The sequence below is a fragment of the Dermacentor andersoni genome, chromosome 1 (assembly GCF_023375885.2).
Source record: "Dermacentor andersoni chromosome 1, qqDerAnde1_hic_scaffold, whole genome shotgun sequence".
Lineage (NCBI taxonomy): Eukaryota > Metazoa > Arthropoda > Arachnida > Ixodida > Ixodidae > Dermacentor > Dermacentor andersoni.
The window spans coordinates 12,261,592-12,281,526 of record NC_092814.1 but is presented as its reverse complement, the minus strand read 5'-3'; the positions used below and the strand labels follow the sequence as shown (position 1 = coordinate 12,281,526).

General features: G+C 43.1%; 1 protein-coding gene across 5 annotated transcripts in view; it reads right to left on the bottom strand.

Moving 5' to 3' along the window:
• Nucleotides 1-19,935, bottom strand: part of Vps8 (vacuolar protein sorting 8) — a 972,138-nt gene that overhangs the window by 51,191 nt on the left and 901,012 nt on the right. For 4 of the 5 annotated variants that reach the window (XM_055061192.2, XM_055061196.2, XM_055061193.2 and 1 more), the window contains 2 exons: nucleotides 12,631-12,754; nucleotides 9,559-9,582 (listed from right to left, as the gene is read on the bottom strand). In XM_055061192.2, the coding sequence (XP_054917167.2) occupies nucleotides 9,559-9,582; nucleotides 12,631-12,754 (148 nt within the window). The remainder of the gene's footprint in view (nucleotides 1-9,558; nucleotides 9,583-12,630; nucleotides 12,755-19,935) is intronic. The other variant, XM_055061195.2, reaches the window with a different exon arrangement.

Sequence of the window (19,935 nt, the reverse complement as noted above, 5' to 3'; positions counted from 1 at the left end):
ACTGTATGACTCTACTTTGAAACCTTAAATGGAATTGGAGGCTTAAAGCTTGTGCAATTCTGACAAGTACTTTAGACTTGATACAGAAAACAAGCGGCAATTCAGGCTAGTTGGTCTGTAATACTGCGGTCCTAATAGCACTAAAAAGGCAAGGATGGGCTTAATGACAACACACGATGCTATGGTTTGTCATGTCTGTCTCTGCCCTTGTCTTTCTAGTGCTACTTAAGCTCCCAGAATAAACAGTAGGCTTGTGACACTTGCTATTGTTCACATACAAAAATTAAACTTCTGACAATATCAGGAAGCAAAAATAAATTTTGCCTCTAAAAATGCCTTTTGTATAGTGAACTCTGGTATAGATTTGGCAAAAGAAATACTCAACAAGTGCTGTTCAATGGACATAACGACTAGAGAGTGCAGTTTCTTGATGTCGGAGCACAAGCAATTCTTAATCAAGGAAAGCTTAGAAAATGAGTGTTTGTTCTCACAGTTTTAGTCTAGATTCCAACATTTTCAGGAGGCCACGAGGGGTGCCATCTCGTGTAGGTGTGTGACCTCAGCAGAAAATGTCGACACAAGATAAATTCTGTACATTTAGAATAATTTGTTGGCCTGGTTGGTGAGTTCCACACTCTACTCAAAGGCCTTCTAGAGAGCTGGCAAAAACAAATTTCTCCTGAAGGGCTGATAGCACTTATGGACACTCACTGCCTTTGACCTTTGCTCAAAAATTTGATATTTAGAGCAGATAGAGCTGACATAGGCGTTTAAAGAATTAAGCAAGGCAACGACCGTGGCAGGTCTAAACCAGGCTTCTCAAGCAATACTGCATGGTCCTGCAAACCGCTTGTGAACCTTGTTTCACAGAAATGCCACGAAATAAATTTTCAGCTTTGGCAGCGTTTTTGGGATTGATTATGCCTCTACGCAGGTTTTGCGAGTTTTTCCATCTTGAGCTAGAGTACGAAGACAATCTTTCATGCGTCGGAAATTCATAACAATTTTTTTGCATGAGTCACCACGTAGAATTTAGATAGTATTGGACAAATTTTTCAGAGACCGAGGCTTTTTACATTGTTCAAAGCTGTTCAAAAAGTAGTTCTAGTGCTTTGGCGATGCAAGAAAGAACACGTACAACTTCTCACATGGAGTAAAAAATTTGACTGCCTCAACACAATCATCTACACTCCATGCACCTACTAGGTTTAAGGAGTGATCGCAGCATCGTGCATGCATGGCCAGCGAGTTCTTTATGTGCACCTGCAGGCCCTTGTATTTCCCTGCCATGCTTATAGTTTAGCGTGCTCTAGCCATGTTGCTGGCATTGTCGTAGAACTGGCCACGATAGCTATTGATTGAACTGCCATTATGCTGAAGAAGAAAACACACAGTTGTTCCCACAAGTTCACCAGTGTACATTTGGCACAAACCCACTGAATCTTTTGTGAACGTCACCATGTAGCCTGTACCAAAGGACATGGGAAAGCTAGTGAACATGAGACACATATGGTGTAAAATTGACGAGGGAGCAATACTCAGCTTCTTGCTCCACTGCAACAATCCATCTCGTTAAGTTAATTATCTGCCATCATGTCAGCAAACTCATCGCATGTCGACTTGCTAATATAAGAGGTTTGCATTACGTCATTGTCATGATCCAAATGAAAGAAGAACAAAGATGCAGGGGGTGTTTTGCAAAAGAGAAAGAGGTGAACCCTCGTCTCTTATTTCGGTGTAGGCAAGAGAGAAAGGTCCCTCGCGTGCTGGCCGAGCAATGCTTCTGTGCAGGCCTCATACTACATATTCTTTACTTTCATTTCAGTGACTATTATACTGTTTCGAAGAACTCTGGTGGTAGAACACTCCCTGGAAGACACTTTACAGCTTTTATAGTATAGCTAAAATTTTCCACAAGGCCCTGGCAAAGTTTTTTTAAAGTTGCAGAAGATCCTATCAAGGGTTTGTATTCCATGAGTGGTATCACTGTGTACCCCACATTGATAAGCTTTGCAAAAATCTGAGCAACGTTTGTTACATTCTGCTGAAGTGCCAAAATTGTTTTGACACAGAAACCCTTTGAGAAATTTATTTCAGCCTCTTCCACAGCCATCTGTTGCACTGTGTTACATCTAGAGGCCATTCATACATTGAGCCAGTTATGAAACTTCATAAGAGGGCTGGCTGTCTTCTTTATGACTTTATCACATTACAATGCTAACATAACACTGCTCTTTCAAAAAGTAAACATCTTACCGTATCCCTCATTACTGGACTTCAAACTCTTGTAATGGTCAATGATAGCATCTTTGCAACGACCCTTTCTCTGCGAAGAACTTTACAGAATCGTGACACTCTGTACACAGTGCACTACAAAAAATTTTTCTGGTTCCAGAGGTAAACACAGAATTTCAAGTGTTGGAGTAGTCGAGCGGAACGTTCTGCCCACAGAAGTTAAACATGCGGCTAATCTTGGGAGATAATTAAAACTGTATTTTCATGATCTTCTTTCTTATGTTTAATATTATATTCATTGCTTGCCTTTTTCTTTTTTCTGGTGCACTTTCCTTTACTTGTAAATGTTTAGTACGCTGTTTGCATTTGGAAGATTCTTTGTATTGTGTTCTCTTCTTTGTCTGATGTAAAGTGCTTACTGTTGCTTAGTTTGTTAAGTACATGTGTCTATGCTATCTTAATTGCTTTGCTTCCTCTACATAGTTTTGTTATGGATCCCAACTAGTTTCGTGCTCAGGATCCAAATGCGCTTGTTCACATGTTTTACTCTGTACTGTATGCAAGAAATAAATTTCAATTCAAGGAAAGATTTTTCTCATAGGGCCCCCTGGCAGTCAGGGTCGTGAGGCCGCAGCCCCCTTAACCCATGGGTTAATCCAGCTCCAGCAGTAACTAGTATCTTGACTGCAAGTTTTGGCTTGCCATCTCTTTCATCAGGTTGACATTGATGTAGACAGCAGAAATCCTAAAATTCATTGCAAGCTGAAAACAGCCTTAAACCAGAGCATGCAAATAAACTTCTCAAGAACCTAACCTTTGCTTGGGGCTTGCTAGAATGAAAGCAGTTTAGGAAACTTAATCTAAAACTCTATTTTGCTGACTGCAGCATTTATCATGTGCGGTAACCCATGAACATGACAAGCAAGCTATTTCCTTCAGTGACCATGTGCGCACTCTTTCTGTCACACCTTCCCTCTCCCCTTATCTTTTCTTTATATTTCCGAGCGTGAATAAACCCGGCGTTCTTCGGCTGGAACGACTGTCTCGTTCACTACGGGAGAGGCGTTGCCTCCGCCCGTCAACCATCGTAACAGTGGCGACGAGAACCCCCACGGATACGCAACAGCGACCGGGCACCAGCCACGACACGAAGACGCCCATCAGCCCAGCCGCGACCATGGCCCTCAAGCTTCCGGATTTTATAGAGGACACAGATAAGTGGAACGCATATCTCGTAAAAGTCGACGCTTACTTTGAAGCAAACGAGGTTACAGACGACGCCAAGAAGAGAGCCTTGTTGGTTGCGGCGTTAGGATCTAGGACCGTGGAGATTCTTTGCGGTAGAGTAGCACCTAGAAAACCGAGCTCGCTAAGCTATGAAGAAGTCGTTTCAACCTTGAATGAGCACTATGATCCATCTCCTAACGAGATATCGGAAAGTTTCAAGTTCTTTCATCGAAGCCAACAAGAAGGAGAGTCTATGCAGGCGTTTATCGTAGAGATTCGTAGAATAGCCCATAACTGCAATTTCTCTTCGATGTTGCAGCGAATGCTGAGGGATCGCATCGTTTGCGGAGTGCGGTCGAAAAATTTGCAGAAACAGCTACTAGCCAAGAAGGATTTGACTCTTGCGGAAGCCGAAGCACTTGCTCTAGCAGCAGAAAGCGCAGAGCTAGGTTCGCAACAGATAAACAGTCAAGGTGACGCCATCGATGGGCTCAACTTTCAGCGGAAAGGGGAACCCACAATATCAAGGAATGAACCGAGTATGTCAGTGCAACAATGTAGCTGCTGTGGCAGACAAGGGCATCAAGCCATTGCGTGCTCGCTGCGAAGGCGCCGGTGTTACAAATGCAGGCGACAAGGTCACTTGGCGCGAGTATGCTCGCGAACAGTTCCCGCCCATCGAACCTTGGCGATAACCGAATGTTCAGCTGACATTGAAGACAGCGGCAGCAATGCATTGCAAATATGGTCAGTAAAAAGTAATGAATGTCTGGTTCCGCCCATACAGAAACTTGTCACGTGGAATGGAATTCCGCTGAAAATGATAATCGACACTGGTTCGCCTGTCTGCATGGTGCCTAAAGCAATATACGAAGCTCATCGTCATACGTGGCCACCGTTTTGTGAGGCTGCGCTAACCCTTTCGTGTTACCTTGGAAAGCTACCAGTGCTGGGCGTTCTGCAAATGCAAGCTTCCTATAAGTCTGCGACAGTTGACTGCAATCTCGTAGTGTTGAACTGCGAAGGCCCTAGCCTTTGTGGCCGTCCGTGACTTACTGCAGAAACTCGAAATAAAAGGGGCGCCGCTTCTTCAGATCACGTCGCAGTCAACTGAAGTGAAGCTGGAGAGCCAAGGAGCTGCACCCGTGATGGAGCAGTACGCTGACCTTTTCACGGAGGGCTTGGGACTCATCAAACGGCCACCCGCACGGCTGCATATAAAGGACGGAGCAACACCAAGGTTCTGCAAGGACGAAGTGGACCAGGAGGATGAGGCCCAAATTGTACTGACCCTAGACCAGTGGGATCAGCCTGCCATGCCGTTAAAGGAACTCAAAGCACTCGCCGTCGCTGATAACGTACTCTCACAGGTACGCAAGTACACACGGGAAGGTTGGCCGCGCAGTTTTGACATAGAAACGAAAGAGATGGCAGAGTTCTACAAAAAGCGGCATGAGCTATCTGTTACTGAAGAAGTGCTCTACTGGGGTCATCGCCTTGTAGTGCTGACAAATGTATGAGGGAAGCTGCTAAAGCTACTACATGCAGCCCACCAAGGCGTGTCCGCTATGAAGGCAAAAGCCAGGTCTTTATTTTGGTGGCCCGGCTTAGACCACGACATCGAGCGCATTGCAGCGACCTGCCACAACTGTGTGCAAACATTACCGATGCCTCAGGTGAAAGAAACAGTAAGTTGGCCCGATACGCGCGAAAGGTGGTCGCGCTTGCATATCGACTATGCGGGACCAATCAAAGGCAAAATGATTCTGGTAGTCGTCGATTCACACACAAAGTGGATTGAGGCGTTTCCCATGTCGCAGGCTAACGCTCGCAGTACCATTAATGCCCTCAGGACAATATTTAGCCGTTTCGGTATACCGCGCACGGTCGTGTCAGACAACGGGACGCCATTCACAGCATGGGAGTTCGAGCAGTTTATGAAGCGAAACGGAATAGTGCATATTCGGGCACCCCCCTATCACCCCCAGAGTAATGGCCTAGCCGAGCGAGCCGTGCGCACCGTCAAAGAAGGCTTGAAGAAGATAGGAGGCAGTTGCATCATAACGTCGTTGGCCCGGCTGTTGTGCAATTATTGAAACGCACCACAACAAGGAGGCCCTTCTCCTTCAGAGATGCTATTAGGTTATCGGTTGCGCACAAGACTGGACATGTCTTTTCCTTCCAGAGCCTGCCCTGCTAAAGCTGTGAATGACTCAAGCTGGAACTTTGCACCGGGAGACTATGTGTACGTGCGAAATTACGGCGTCGGCGATAAGTGGGCCCCAGGCACTGTGTAAACTACTTCCGGCGCTCGCCTCCTGGATGTTAAGACTGCGGACGGGTTTGTCCACCGCCACTTGGATCAAGTTCGTAAGCGGACCACAGATGAGACCCCAGCAGCCGTCGACCTGTCGAGGCTTTCTACAACGGGTTCCCCGGTATTAAAGGAACCAAGGACCTCTGAAACACCTGAGAGAATACCAGAAGCGCAACCTCAGGAGCTACGTCGCTCCACACGATCAAAAAAACCTGTCATGCGTTTTGGTTACTAAGGGTGAAGAAATGCGGTAACCCATGAACATGACAAGCAAGCTATTTCCTTCAGTGCGCATGTGCGCACTCTTTCTGTCACACCTTCCCTCTCCCCTTATCTTTTCTTTATATTTCCGAGCGTGAATAAACCCGGCGTTCTTCGGCTGGAACGACTGTCTCGTTCACTACGGGAGGGGCGTTGCCTCCGCTTGTCAACCATCGTAACATCATGGATGCGAAGTGGGTGTTGTGACAGAAAGCTGGTGCCCACGTACAAGGAAAAGTACTATGATGCTGATCAAAAGTTTTATAGGTGTAATGTGCAAAACCACAGTTATGTAGAGGAATGACATGAAACTGGTCATAACTCGAAGCAATGGTTCATTACAGATGGGGTATACATATATGGGCACATAAACATGATGCTCAATGCAAGTATGCAAGTGCCATTTATCCACAGATTGTTTATATTTATATTGTTTTTCCAATACATATGCTCATCTTGTATTTATGCATGCATTGCTACATGTTGCCAAAGAAACCAATAAGGGACACAGACCTAGTCAAGCCGATTTTATGGCTTTTTGTCTGTGCCCCTGTCATCTGTACGTTGTATGAAATAAAGTTCAAAGTTCAAGTGTGCCAGGTGCAAGCTTGACTTGAAATGACACTCATTTTTCAGATACAAGTGGCGTGATGAGATACTGGGAATCAATGCTTGTTATTTCTTTATTCACACAATGATCAGTTGTATAATATTTGTGCCCAGATACAATGATGTATCTCTGAATCACAGATGTCACATCCCATCTGCCCTATTCAACTTTGCCACATGAAATACGAAGCTCATTGACATAATCAGTTAAGGATTGTGCAAAACTGTTTTGCTGTTTCTTGCAGTCTTGTCTATCATGAGTACTTGCATAATGTGAAAAAGAGTACCTTGATGTTCTAAATATTATGTATATATGACAACACAACTATTCTTTTTCTATGATCAGAGGAGGCTTTTGTGTCAGTATATCAAATGAAGTTCTTTAACAAACATGCAACAGGTACTTGCATGTGAACAAGTGTATGTAGCCTCCCATAGGCAAGCATGTTGATGAAAGAAGCTTTCAGCCAAATTGGCAACAAAACCTTTCCCATAGGCTTTTTTGTGTGTAAAAGCTGACCACACATCTCTTGATCTAGCTGATTTATCTTTTATGCTACAGGTCTGTGCTGTTTTCCTTGCAACGAGTCCTTGTACATGTGTCCAAGAAATGCGAGTCCTTCATTATGTTTTTTTTTTCTACAACTTTGATGTTTCTTTTGGCAACAATTTATTGCACATTTTTTAAAGCTCTTCATACAGCAACCATTCTTTCTTGGAAAACTTATTTCAAATGAAGTGCTAAAGTTGTTGATAGACTATTCATGTAGTTTTTTTTTTTAATATCCTTTGTCCCCAATAGTTAGCCCTCTTTTTGCACTAGCTGGTTAAGATGTGGTACCTAAATATATTGAAATAAATATTGCCACTGCAAGTATCTACGTCATCGTATGACTACTCAATATTTGATGCTTACTATTTTTACTCAATTCATATTTTAAACTTAACATTCGCCCACCTCTACTTCTTATACAATGCACAAAGATGCACCCAAGCCATAGTTATGCTTTCTGAAGTCTTACATTGTTGTATATAATAGTGGCGAAAAGCAGCTTTTCAGAGAGAACTTCATTGTGTTGTTTTATGTATTCTGTTCTTCTGCCATATGTATTGTAAATTGATAATTATATAGCAGACAGATATACAGCCTCTCAATAGAACAGACATTTATTTGATACACATGAACTCGCACCTTGTTCAGCTGGCTTTCAAAATTATGCTGATTGTGGCCAGCTTATAGTATCTATAGAAGCATGTTGACACTGTGGTCTGAGGGGACGTGTGCAATGCTACTGTGAAGCTAGTTATTGTTCTCACAGCAATGCATTAAGTAATGTTATTGCTTAATTATTATAAAAAAAGACAGCATCAGCCAGGTTGTAAGAGTGAGAAAAATTATTTGTGCAATTCACCAAACATACAAAGACAATATAATATGAATACATACAATGTGCTAGTTAGCATTTCTAGTGATTAAGAGAATGATATATGGGATGCTGTGTTAATCGGATTTATTTGTTATGTTACAACACAGGCTGTGAAGTTAACTTGAACATGTCTAAGTATTTACAAAATTGGGAAGGTGGCAGTGAGACTCCCTGAGGAAGCAATACCTCAGTCATATTAATGGTATGGCTTGACCATATAATTTCATCATTGCTTGTTTAGAAATATCATGGTGGGTTAGAACCTATGAAATGCCACACCAGGAAGGCTGAACATCCGTCCTTACTTCTCAGAGGCTTAAAGAATGATAAACAGTTATGCTTTAAAGCACATTTTGGTAGCAGATATGTGCCATGTTCATTTCAGTGGAATGGAAAGAGGTGATTGAGCACAGCCATGCTATGGTAGCATGTGTGAAGGAATACAGGAGAGCCTGGGGGCTAACATATGTTAATAGAGTGAACAAGTAGCTGTGACTTGCAAGATTATTTTACTCCACAGAGGATGCTGCAGTAAGGTTCATGCAACTACTGTAAGCAATACGAGAACGAGTGAAAGATTACTTGTAATATATGTATCTGTATGACAGATGATAATGTGCACCCAATTTGCCACTACGCATTTTTTCTATTTGATGTTCAGCACAGAGTGCGAGCCACTATGGCTTCTTAACTGCAAATTTCTGCATTCCGTTTCACAGTGCTTATGGGGTTATCCGCATTCATTTGACTACTTAAGTGATTGGATAATAGAACATGTCCGCATTGCAGATTTACACAGAACATATTGCGAATTCGTCACAAAGCTCCACCCAAGAAAATGTCTGCTGGTTATGAAAATAAAAAATGGCAATAAACATTCCCTTACTTTCTTGTGCTGCCATGTACACGGTGCTAATGAACTAATGTCTACAATGCAGATGTTCTGTGCTTTCATTAGAGGTAGGTGCAAGTTGCACTGACACAATGAACATGCATTCATTGCCTACAAGGTACTGCATGTTGAAATTGGTGTTACAGCAGGCATGGCAAATGTTCTCCCGTACTTGTTTCTTGTGTACCATATGAGCCAGCATTTCATTTCATTGTTGTGTACCTGTTTAAGCTGTTACTGATTAAGAAAGGCAAATACAAATGACTTACTATGTCAGCCATTTCACATGCAAGATCACTGCACTCATTGCAAAGCTTATTAGAGAGTTTTAGATCAGGGGGATGCAATTGTTGAGGCCCCAAGTACTACGGGGCCTCCATGCTTGCGCCCCCTTAATCTAGATCTCTATAGTCGCTTGATAATCTTGGTTTCCTTTGAGATGAAGTACAGTAACTATGCACCTGTTTGTTAGCCTATGCACTTCTCTTTTTAATTTGGCTGTGCGTTAGCTAGCTAGGTTGTCACTACATGAATGGGACATTTGGGCCATGCCCAACGCAACCAAATAACATTACTTTGCTATAGCTCACCGACTGTGCAAGCTTCTTTGTTATCTAGAGAAAAGAATAAAAAGAGAATGCATGCATAAATGATGATGACAGCAGCAAACGGTCTCAAGTCAATCATCCTTGATTGTCACCATTGCTGAGAGAGCAAGCATGCCTGCATTCACTTTGACCACAGGCTGTACATTGTTTAAATGCTGATAGAGGTATGACTAAGTAGTGAAGGGGCAGCAGATTGGCCACCAAGGCCTTTTTGCATGGGCACTGCTGCCTTATGTGCCTCCGCAAACCTCTGTCATCTCATAAGGCATGAGTGAGATACTGCCACATTTATTTGCGTGGACATTTTTTGGCACCAACAGGAAATGTAAACATTATGTGATTTCACAACTATATGGGGTGTCTTTTCAGCAATATGAATATTTGTTTTCATGCAAATGTTCCGCTCTCAAAAACATATCTGATAAGCATCTCTGCCTAAGGTAACTATCATACATACATATCACTTTTATGTCTGTCATAATCAATTGTAATCAATGGCTTAAGACGTACTGGTGGGCTAGTTGGTTAGTCATGATGTAATCAATTGTAGGCTCACTTTTAACTTGACAGCTACTAAAAAATGTGAGCAGTAAAGTGCAAGTAAATCAACAAGCCATTGTTGAAGATTCACACGCATGCTCGTTGATAAAGAGAAGTGACTTTATCTACACAGCTGTATTCCGCGATGATAGAACTATCTAACGCTGCAGTGCATCAGCGTGCTACGCTGTTGCTACGACAGATCCCTTGTTCATTAGCTTAAAATATGTGTGTGTGTTCATGTGCACGAGCGTTTTTGCAAGCTTTCGCTAGCACACCTACAATGATATCGCCATCGCGCCGGACACAACCGAGGACATAGCGATGCATGTTGTTGCAACATTAGGCGGTAGCAATAAATAAATAAAAGAAAAAGTGATGCAGGTAAGATGACTGCACAGTGATCTAAAGGTGGGTCACAGCGTCGATGCAACATATGCAGTACAGAATGTGACAGTGCAAGAGTTGCGTTTTTGCCAAGACGCGAAAGCTTTACCCACATCTACAAAAATACGTCAGTGTCATCTGCTGTTGACGATAGTTGCCGACTTCGAACACCTTTGCTCTGCCGAATGATTGCCAGCTCTCAATTAACAGACGTCGAGTCCACAAATCGGAGTGCGGATGCCGGCGCATGCCAAACCGCTCAAGCTAACTAATAAAAAATAGCTAATAAGAAAGCAAACATCATAACAAAATCCTGGCATGCACGAAATTTTGCTGGTCGCCAGCACACGGGGCTGCCAACGCACTGTTGCATGTTGTCAGTCGCTGGTTACCTGTTTAGCCAACCAGAGGGTGCATGCGAATTGCACTGCACCATGCGGTCCCAGTGTAAATGCAATTTTGTGACTTGTCCCGCCTGCCTTCTATGAACCGCCTGCATGTAGTGTGGCTTGCGGTGATGGGCAGCTCGAGCATGTACCGGCTTTAAGCCACAGCAGAGTGGCGAGTGATTTTCGTAGCTTGGACTCGACGCTCGCGTTACGTTAGAATAATGGAAAAATTTACGATATTGAAACAAATATTCTAAATTGCACAGTTTTTTACGTTATGGCAACACTATGGTGATGCCGAGCGTTCGGTATGATGGCCACTTCAAGAGACGAGTAATTTTGATGGCCAAGGAGCTGGGAAACTCCGCTGTGGCTCGGTGGCTTGACGTCAACGAGTGGACAATTCTCGGATGGTGGCGCCAATGGGAGGCCCTTTGTAAATGTGGGGCCGGGTGGAAGCGCCTCATAGTGGCCTGGTCCCTGAATCAAATGGTTGTGCAGTCTTTTAAGACGTACTTAATCTCAAACAAGCTTGACAGCACGGATGACTTGATTCTTGGGCGATCACTTCAGAAATAGCTTTGCTTTCATGAGACTTGGCTAATTTTGGCACAGAACCCCTCAAAGTATATGGCCGATAGCGCTCTTGGCACAGCGCCAGAAACACTGGTCAGGGATGCTTGTGATGCGGAGTCACACAAATCTCCCAAAGTGATCGCCCAAGAATACTGCCCAAGGAAAGCTCCGTCTCCTCCTCAGACGAAAATGAAAGTGAAGAGAACTCGTTTCCGAATTGATTCCTTGAATGAAGTTACCATTTCTCCTTTTGTTCATCTTGCGTTACATTAGCAATTTTTTTTTTCCCGGACTGCAAAGTCGACCTTTGCAGTCCGCAAATCAACCTTGTCCGCGAATCGAAAGTCCGCAAATCGAATGTCCGCGAATCGACCTTTGCGAATCAAGGTCGCGTTACATTTGAGTACATACAGTACTTAATCTTGTAGAACATAATATTTTCAACCCCACCCCTTATGTAACACCCCTGAAATGGGGGGTTCTTAAGAAAAATAAACTAAACTGAACAATGTTTGACGCAATGTCCAAGACAAGTTTGTATGCAATACTGTTTAGTGATATAGGGCAGTAGTTGCTTACTAGGTCTTTCGATGAGAGTGTGTTGGGAGGCTAGTTGGTAAGACATTTTTTGTGAATTAAACTGCGCTAGGGATGAGACACCAAGGTAGATGAAGACAGGACTAACGCAGACTAACAACTGGTTTATTGAAATCACACAATGCTGCCTCTTCGAACTTCGAAATGTAGGGGCTTGCCGAGATAGTGTTCCATGGTCACGCAGTTATGATCCGGTTTAGGCATGTGCATAGTTTGAAGAGGCAGCATTGTGTGATTTCAATAAACCAGTTGTTAGTCTGCATTCGTCCTGTCTTCATCTACCTCGGTGTCTCGTACCTAGCACAGTTTAAGTTAACAAAAAAATAGGTCTTTATTGCCTCATTTAAACATTGGCATTACTTTGCCAATCTTTAATTCATGTAGTATTTCGACACAACTCGACACAACTCTTTGAGCATGACTGAGTGAACCTGATAACATGATAGCAAAATAATGCTAACTACAAAAAGAAGTGTGCACAGCTCCAGAGGGAGAGCTGAATTGATGGGCATTGCTTGCTGAAAGGTGAGAACAATACATGGCGGCAAAACAACAAGCTACACACCTGCATAGGGCACTGCAAGGGTTGTCCGAGTGGCTGTGATGTGCAGCACTGGCAGCACACTTCCCTAGCCCGTTCAGCAGGTCCAAGAGTTGCCAGGCAGGTCCTGTGGTAGCAGTGGCTGCAACTGTCCCAGACATTGACCGGTGTATACATTGCAAGCACTGAAATAAGCATGTCAATCTTTGTTGACATTCTAATGAAGATCCCAGATGCAAGGGACAATAACCACATCACCCCAAAAAAGTGGAGCACATGAATGAAAACAGGCTGTTTGTGTATAACCTTGTGGGAAGGGTGGCATGAAACACCTGTTCAATGCAAGGCTGCTTAAACAATGCTTCAGGACACTTTTGTTTAAACTTGACAGCAATGAACTAAGAAATCTTTGAAAGAAGTGATAATGAGGTACACTGTACCCTCGTGCAATCACTCTTGAATGAGGTAATCATCAACCTACTTTTATGTACACTGCAGGGCAAAGACATTTACCAGCAATCTCCAATTACCACTATCTTGTGCTAGCTTATTCAAAGTTACGCCGGCAAATTTCCTAATTTCATGACACCATCTAATTCTCTGCCATCTTTGACTGTGCCTTGGCACGCATTCTGTGACCAATCATGCACGCTCAATTGCACAGGTGCAGCCTGTTGCATCACGCCCAAACATGGGAGGGAGCACTGTGCTTACAGTTCCGCCAGCATTCGTGTTAGTAGTTGTGACACTGCTACAAAACGCCATGTGCGTTTCCAGTACAAAAATGCACCTTGCAGCGTCTGCGAGTTTTTTGAAATGGTGAAATTCCTGCTGAATCCTTTGCAAGGTGCGAGTATGCCAAGAAACTGCCACGTACCGTCGTGTATGTCTGACGTAAGGTAGAATTCTGACTTGAGCTACCATGGATTTCCGGTGGGCACTGAACGCCAGCAAGCATGGCTGACTAATATGTCTAGACAAGGATCTGGTGGGAAAAGAAACCAGGTGGGTACCCTCTGGCTGACTTTTTTGGTGCCTTTGAGGTCGTGGGTATGGCCGACGTTTCGATTAAGCGATCGTGCCATGAGGATAGCCTGAAGTCGGTGGCTTTCCGTTTCTTACTTTTTGTGCCAGAGGTAAACACATTGCCATGGTAATAACGAATGAAAAACCTTATAGTAGAATGCACAGCATTTTGCCAAATAACTAAAATTATGCTATTCATTGAGTCAAACCAGGCATACTCTTAATTGTGGGTTACAGCCTGCGTGAATGCTGTGTAGACCTTATGTGAACATTGATTATTACGGGTAGTAGAGGTTTTTATTTATTTCTGCTTCTTTTTCAATAAGCTTTCAGCTCTTGGTGATGTGCCCATTTTCATATTTATTTGTATAGGGGCCGATTGCTGTGATTTCACTAGTACGGTTGTCCAGCATGCCTAAAAAAGAAATACGAAAAAAAAAATTAATTTCACGCATACCAAATGATCAGTGTATCTCGAAATGTGTCGAAATGAAATGTAAATTTCTTGTCCACGCAGGAAGCTGTTGCATTGTCCCCACCAAATTTGAAAGTGAGAGTGATGAGAAGATATACTCATTAATTCTGCAATGCCTTTAAATGACTCTGCCAGACAGCTTGTATGTCATTTTAACAAGAACATCAGGCTCACCTGTTATAAGCCCACGGACAAGGCAAGGTCTTAACAACTTCTAAGTGAAAGCATAAGAACTGACGGTTGCAAATACATAGTATGTAACAAATAAGTTCAGCGGAATCCCACATGGTGGAGGAAATGTCATCAGAGAGAAAAATTGGCATCCACCCGAATGTAGCACGAAGCTACAAAGGAAACACATATGGGTGTCTCAGAAAGAAAGCTTCGCAGTTGAGAAAAATTTGTCCTAGTCCGGGATTTGAACACGAGACCAACACCTTTCTGGGCCAGTTGCTCTACCATCTGATCTAACCAGGAGGCTAGCAGATTGCAGTGCAGAACCTAAATAATCGACAACTCGAAGCACAGGGAATGAACTTGACAATGATGACAATGAAGTGTATGGTGCCCTGTATCTGCCTTTTGAACGTCTCTATTGGAGATGAGAAATAAAACTTCAGCATACTAGAAGTTACAGCACGAGTGATATTGTGAACAAACATTACGAAGAACTTGGAAGCAATATTTTTTGTAACTTGTTTGGTCAGTAACTAGCCTATGTAATGCCGTCCTGTACAAAGAGTTGAAAGCCAGAGACTGCATTTTGTTAAGTTTTGCCTGGTTGCCCAGATGATCTTTTGTACTCACAACTTGCCCGGATGTTCTCATTTGAGTGCTCAGATAACGGCTCTGGCTTTTGGCTCAAGGTCACCAACAACGGGAGCTAAAAGCATTTCATGCTTAAAAACAGTGCCAGAGTGGAAATGATGTCTCGAAGGTGAAGCTGCACTGCAGCCATCTTAGGAGGGGCATGATAAAACATTAGCTTATGGTGACGTAGCACTTTTCTCACACTTTCCATGAGTTAATCATGACTTATTTTTACCAGACAGATACTTATCTACGTGTATTTCTGTATTACTGGTTTTAGTGTGAAATCTGAACATCATGGCAACTTTTATTGAAGATAATGTCGTCAATACTAAGATGAAGTTACTATTTTCATTGGGAACAACCAGCTTTTATTTTGTAATTAGCCTAGCATCACTTAATCTGTAAGTAGACGTCACCCGACAAGGCTCTATTTCAGAGGTGAAGCAGGGGACAAGTGTTAGCTTCACTTCTCCTAGTAACAAGCTACGGGAGCTTCCATTTTTTTTAAAACCTCCTTGGATTAGGTAGTGCTGGTCCAGTTTAGTGTATCTTTATGCATTGCAAACTTAGGGAACGCAACTTATCTCCTCTACGCATGTTGTAAACTGGCAAAACTTCTGCCAGAATGTGTTTGTGCCATGACACCACTCTGTCACCCCCTGCTCATGGTCTATTACAGCGGCCATGCTGTAATGGACCACGAGCTGGGGGTGACAGAGTGGTGTTGCGGTGCAAACATTCTGGGGGATGTTTTGCCATAATAGACCGCAGGTTATATGGTCTACACATTAAATGGCCTGCCCAGCTCCATTTCTTTCTCTTAATGTTAACTAGATTATTGGCTACCCCCATCTGCTCTCCAATGCAAACTGCTGTCATTCTGTCTGTTAACTTTACACCTAACATTTTGCATTACAATGCTCGGTATGCAGTTCTTATGCATCTTTGTTAACCTTCAAGTTTCTACCCCAAATGTTAGTACTGGTAGAATACAATGATTGTACACTTTTATTGTCAAGGGTAGCGGAAAGCTGCCGGTCATGATTTGGTAATGAGGTGTCATAGTTTGGTCATGGATTTGGTATATGCTACAATCCATTTTTATTCTTCTGTAAGTTTCCTTAATGATCAGGGTTTCCTGCGAGTAACTGACCTAGATAAACATACTACTTTTGGACAAATTCTAAAAGCTTCATAAATTCCTGTTCTCTTGCCAGGGTATTTAACATTACCTTTGTCTTCTGCATATTAATCTTCAACCCTACTCTTACACTTTCTCGCCTAAGGTCCTGTACCATTTGTAGCAGTTCATCACCAGCGTTGATGAACAGGACAATGTCATCTGAAAACCATAGTTTGCCGAGATATTTCACCGTTGATCTTCACTCCTAATCCTTCCCAGTCTAATAGCTTAGATAATTCTTTTAAGCATGGAGTGAACAGCATTGGAGAAATTGTGTCTCCTTGTCTCTCTGACCCCTTTATTGATCAGCTATTTATGCTTCTCCAGTAAAGAATTAGGGTAGCTGTGTAATCTATATAGACAGTACACTTTTGTTAAATCGATTCCAGTTATTTCAATCTTGATTGAAGGTCCCAGGCGGTGACCACACATTCCTGTGGGCCTATGCAAGCTCCATCACTTGAAAGACATGAATGAATGAATGTATGGTGTTTATTGGCGCAAGGGCCAGGTATGGCCAAAGAGCGCTAGGTCCATGGTGATGAGTTTGCAATGTAGTTATGAGTTCTATGAGGTTGATGTGACGTGGCTGCAAAGGGCCTTAAAAATAGTCGCTCTAGAGTGCGTAAGATCTATCTGTAATAAGATTATGTAGATGACAAATGACGTGTTCTATGTGCAATAAAATCCATCGTGAAAGAATGATGCAATATAGAAAATATGTTAGATAGTGAAATTACTGCCTCGCCAGAGCCCTTGAAACACAAGGGCCTAGAGGCATGTGCTATATGAAACAGCTATCACAGCGGCATCCTCTAAAGAGAGGAGATGCTACGAGTGTGTGGGGCTAATAACATGCAATACAACATCTTTCAGGAAGCCTAGGACTGCGTTGGTGTCAAAAAGCGGTTTTGGGCCGAGTAACATTACAGGATGAAGGGGTATGTGCTGCCTGTACGCTAGAGAAAAATGTTTCTTTCTCTCAGACTCGACTTTCCGACACTCCACGAGGACGTGGAGGATGGTCAGCCTCTCCTTGCATCTACCACAGGTTGGAGGATCATTTCCAGTGAGTAAAAAGTTATGCGTGCCAAATGTGTGTCCTATTCTGATACAACAGAATGGGACATCTGTTCACCGTGATTTTGTTACGGAGGGCCAAGAACCTAACTGTGGCTTTATCACATGCAGTTTGTTATTTATTTCTTCGTCCCACATGCATTGCCAGTGGTTTCGTAGTTTCCTTCTTAAGAAAGGCTTCAGGTCTGTGACAGGGACCGAAGCAGTAGGATTAACTGCATGCAATGAAATTGATGTGGCCATCTGGTCCGCTAAAATGTTACCCTCGATGCCCCTATGTCCAGGCACCCAGCATATAATCACATGTTAATTAGATATATATGCTTTACACAGGACGGAATAGAGCTCATTAATTACTGGATTTTTGTGCTTACAGAATGACATCAAGGCCTTCGCAACACTAAGGGAGTGCGTATATATAACTGATTTTTGGAGTTTTGTTTTCCTTATATGCTGCACAGCCGACAATAGTGCGTAGGCCTCAACCGTAAAGATGGTTGTTTCCGGATGCAGTACATCGGATTCCGAGAAGGATGGACCGACGGCTGCATAGGACACCCCCTCGCATGACTTCGATGCGTCTGTGTAGAACTCCGTGCAGGAGTGCTTGTACTGGAGTTCCAGGAAATGCATTCGGATTTCGATATCTGGGGCGTGCTTTTTAACTTGTAGGAAAGATATATCACATTGTATCAGCTGCCACTCTCAAGGCGGTAGCAGCTTAGCTGAAGGCATTAAACGATGTTTGAGGAGTGGAACATCCATTTCAACACTAAGCTCCCTCACACGAAGCGAAAAGGACTGTCTTACAGAGGGACGATTACGAAAGAGTGTAGCATATGTCATATCGTTAACGGTGTTAAAACACGGATGTTGAGGATTAGAGTGAACTTTCAGAAAATATGTTTGGCTGATGTATGTTCTCTGCAGATGGAGTGACCACTCATTTGATTCTACATACAAACTTTCAATGGGACTTGTTCTGAAAGCGCTAGTGGCCAGTCGGATTCCTAGATGGTGGACCGGATCTAGCATCTTTAGCGCGCTCGGGGCGGCAGAATGATAGATCGCGGCACTGTAGTCCAACCGTGATCGAATGAGGCTCTTGTAAGGATTCATTAAACATTTCCTGTCACTGCCCCATGTTGTGTGGGATAAAACTTTCAGTAAGTTCACTGTTTTTAAGCATTTGACCTTGAGATACTTTATGTGTGGAATAAAAGCTAGTTAGTTTAGAATCAAGTACAATGCCTAAGAACTTGTGTTCTTTGTTCACAGGTATTCGCTGACCATACATTTTGATACTGGGATCTGCAATGAGCCCTTTGTTTCTCGTGAAAAGCACGCAAGAACTCTTGTTGGGGTCCACTTTAAATCCGTTTTCGTCTCCCATTTGGACACTTTGTTCAAGCCCTGTTGTACTTGCCTCTCACATACTTTAAGGTTGCAGGATTTGAAATCTATCTGTATGTCGTCCACGTAAACAATAAAAAATGGCTGGTGGTAATGAAGCACGAAGGGTGTTCATTTTCATGATAAAGAGCGTGCAGCTAAGCACACCTCCTTGAAGTACACCAGTTTCTTGTATAAAAGGTCACGACAATACATTGCCAATTTTAACGCGGAATGTACGTTTGGACAAATAGCTTTCTAGTATATTTAACATATTTCCACGAATACCCACTTCCGATAAGTCTCGCAAGATCCCGTATCGCCACGTTGTGTCATATGCCTTTTCCATATCAATAAATATCGATAAGAAGAACTGTTTATGTATAAACGCGTCCCGGATATTTTCTTCAATATGTGCAAGATGATCAGTTGTGGAGCGCCCTTCTCTGAAGCCACACTGATAGTGATCAAGCATTTTGCTCAGTTCAAGGAAATGAATAAGTCGCCGATTAATCATTTTTTCAAATACCTTACAAAGGCAACTTGTGAGGGCTATCGGGCGGTAACTTGCCACTGAGGAAGGATCTTTGCCTTGTTTCAAAACAGGGACCACAGATCCGGTGCAGAGCTCTTGCATGCGCTCAAGGCAGCTCTCAACTCGGCAATACTAAAAGGACAGTTGTACGGTTCATTCTGTCGACATTTTTTTATGAGTGGCTTACATTCTTCTATTTGCTGATGTTTCAGAAAGGATTGCGAATAATGGTTTGAACTTGACACGCTCTCAAAGTGCTTCTCAAGCGAGTCTGCCTGATCTTGCAGTGTATCGCCTTGTGTATTTACCAAAGGGAGTGAATATGTTTGCCGCCCTCTAGTCCTATTAACCTTGTTCCAGGTTTTGGCCTCATCTGTAAACGAGTTAATACTTAATAAAAACTTCTGCCAACTTTCTCTTCTGGCCTGTCGGCGGGTTCTCCTGCCTTGGGACTTTAATTTCTTAAAGTTGATAAGATTCTCTGCAGTGGGGGAAGCGTGTAGCAGCCCCCACGCTTTGTCCTGTTCCTTACGAGCGATCCTACATTCGTCGTTCTACCACGGGACACGCCATCTGCATGCCAAGCCACTTAATTCAGATATGCATTTAGATGCAGCATCTATAATGAAGGCTGTAAAATACTGCACAACAGCATCAATTCCTAAAGAAGACATGTCATTCCATGAGATACTATGAGAGTGCGGAATTTCTCCCAGTCGGCTGTATCGATCTTCCACTTAGGAGCCTGTGGTGGATATTCGTTTTCTTTATATGTACTTAGCAGTATAGGGAAGTGGTCGCTCCTGTAAGGATTGTTGGTAACTT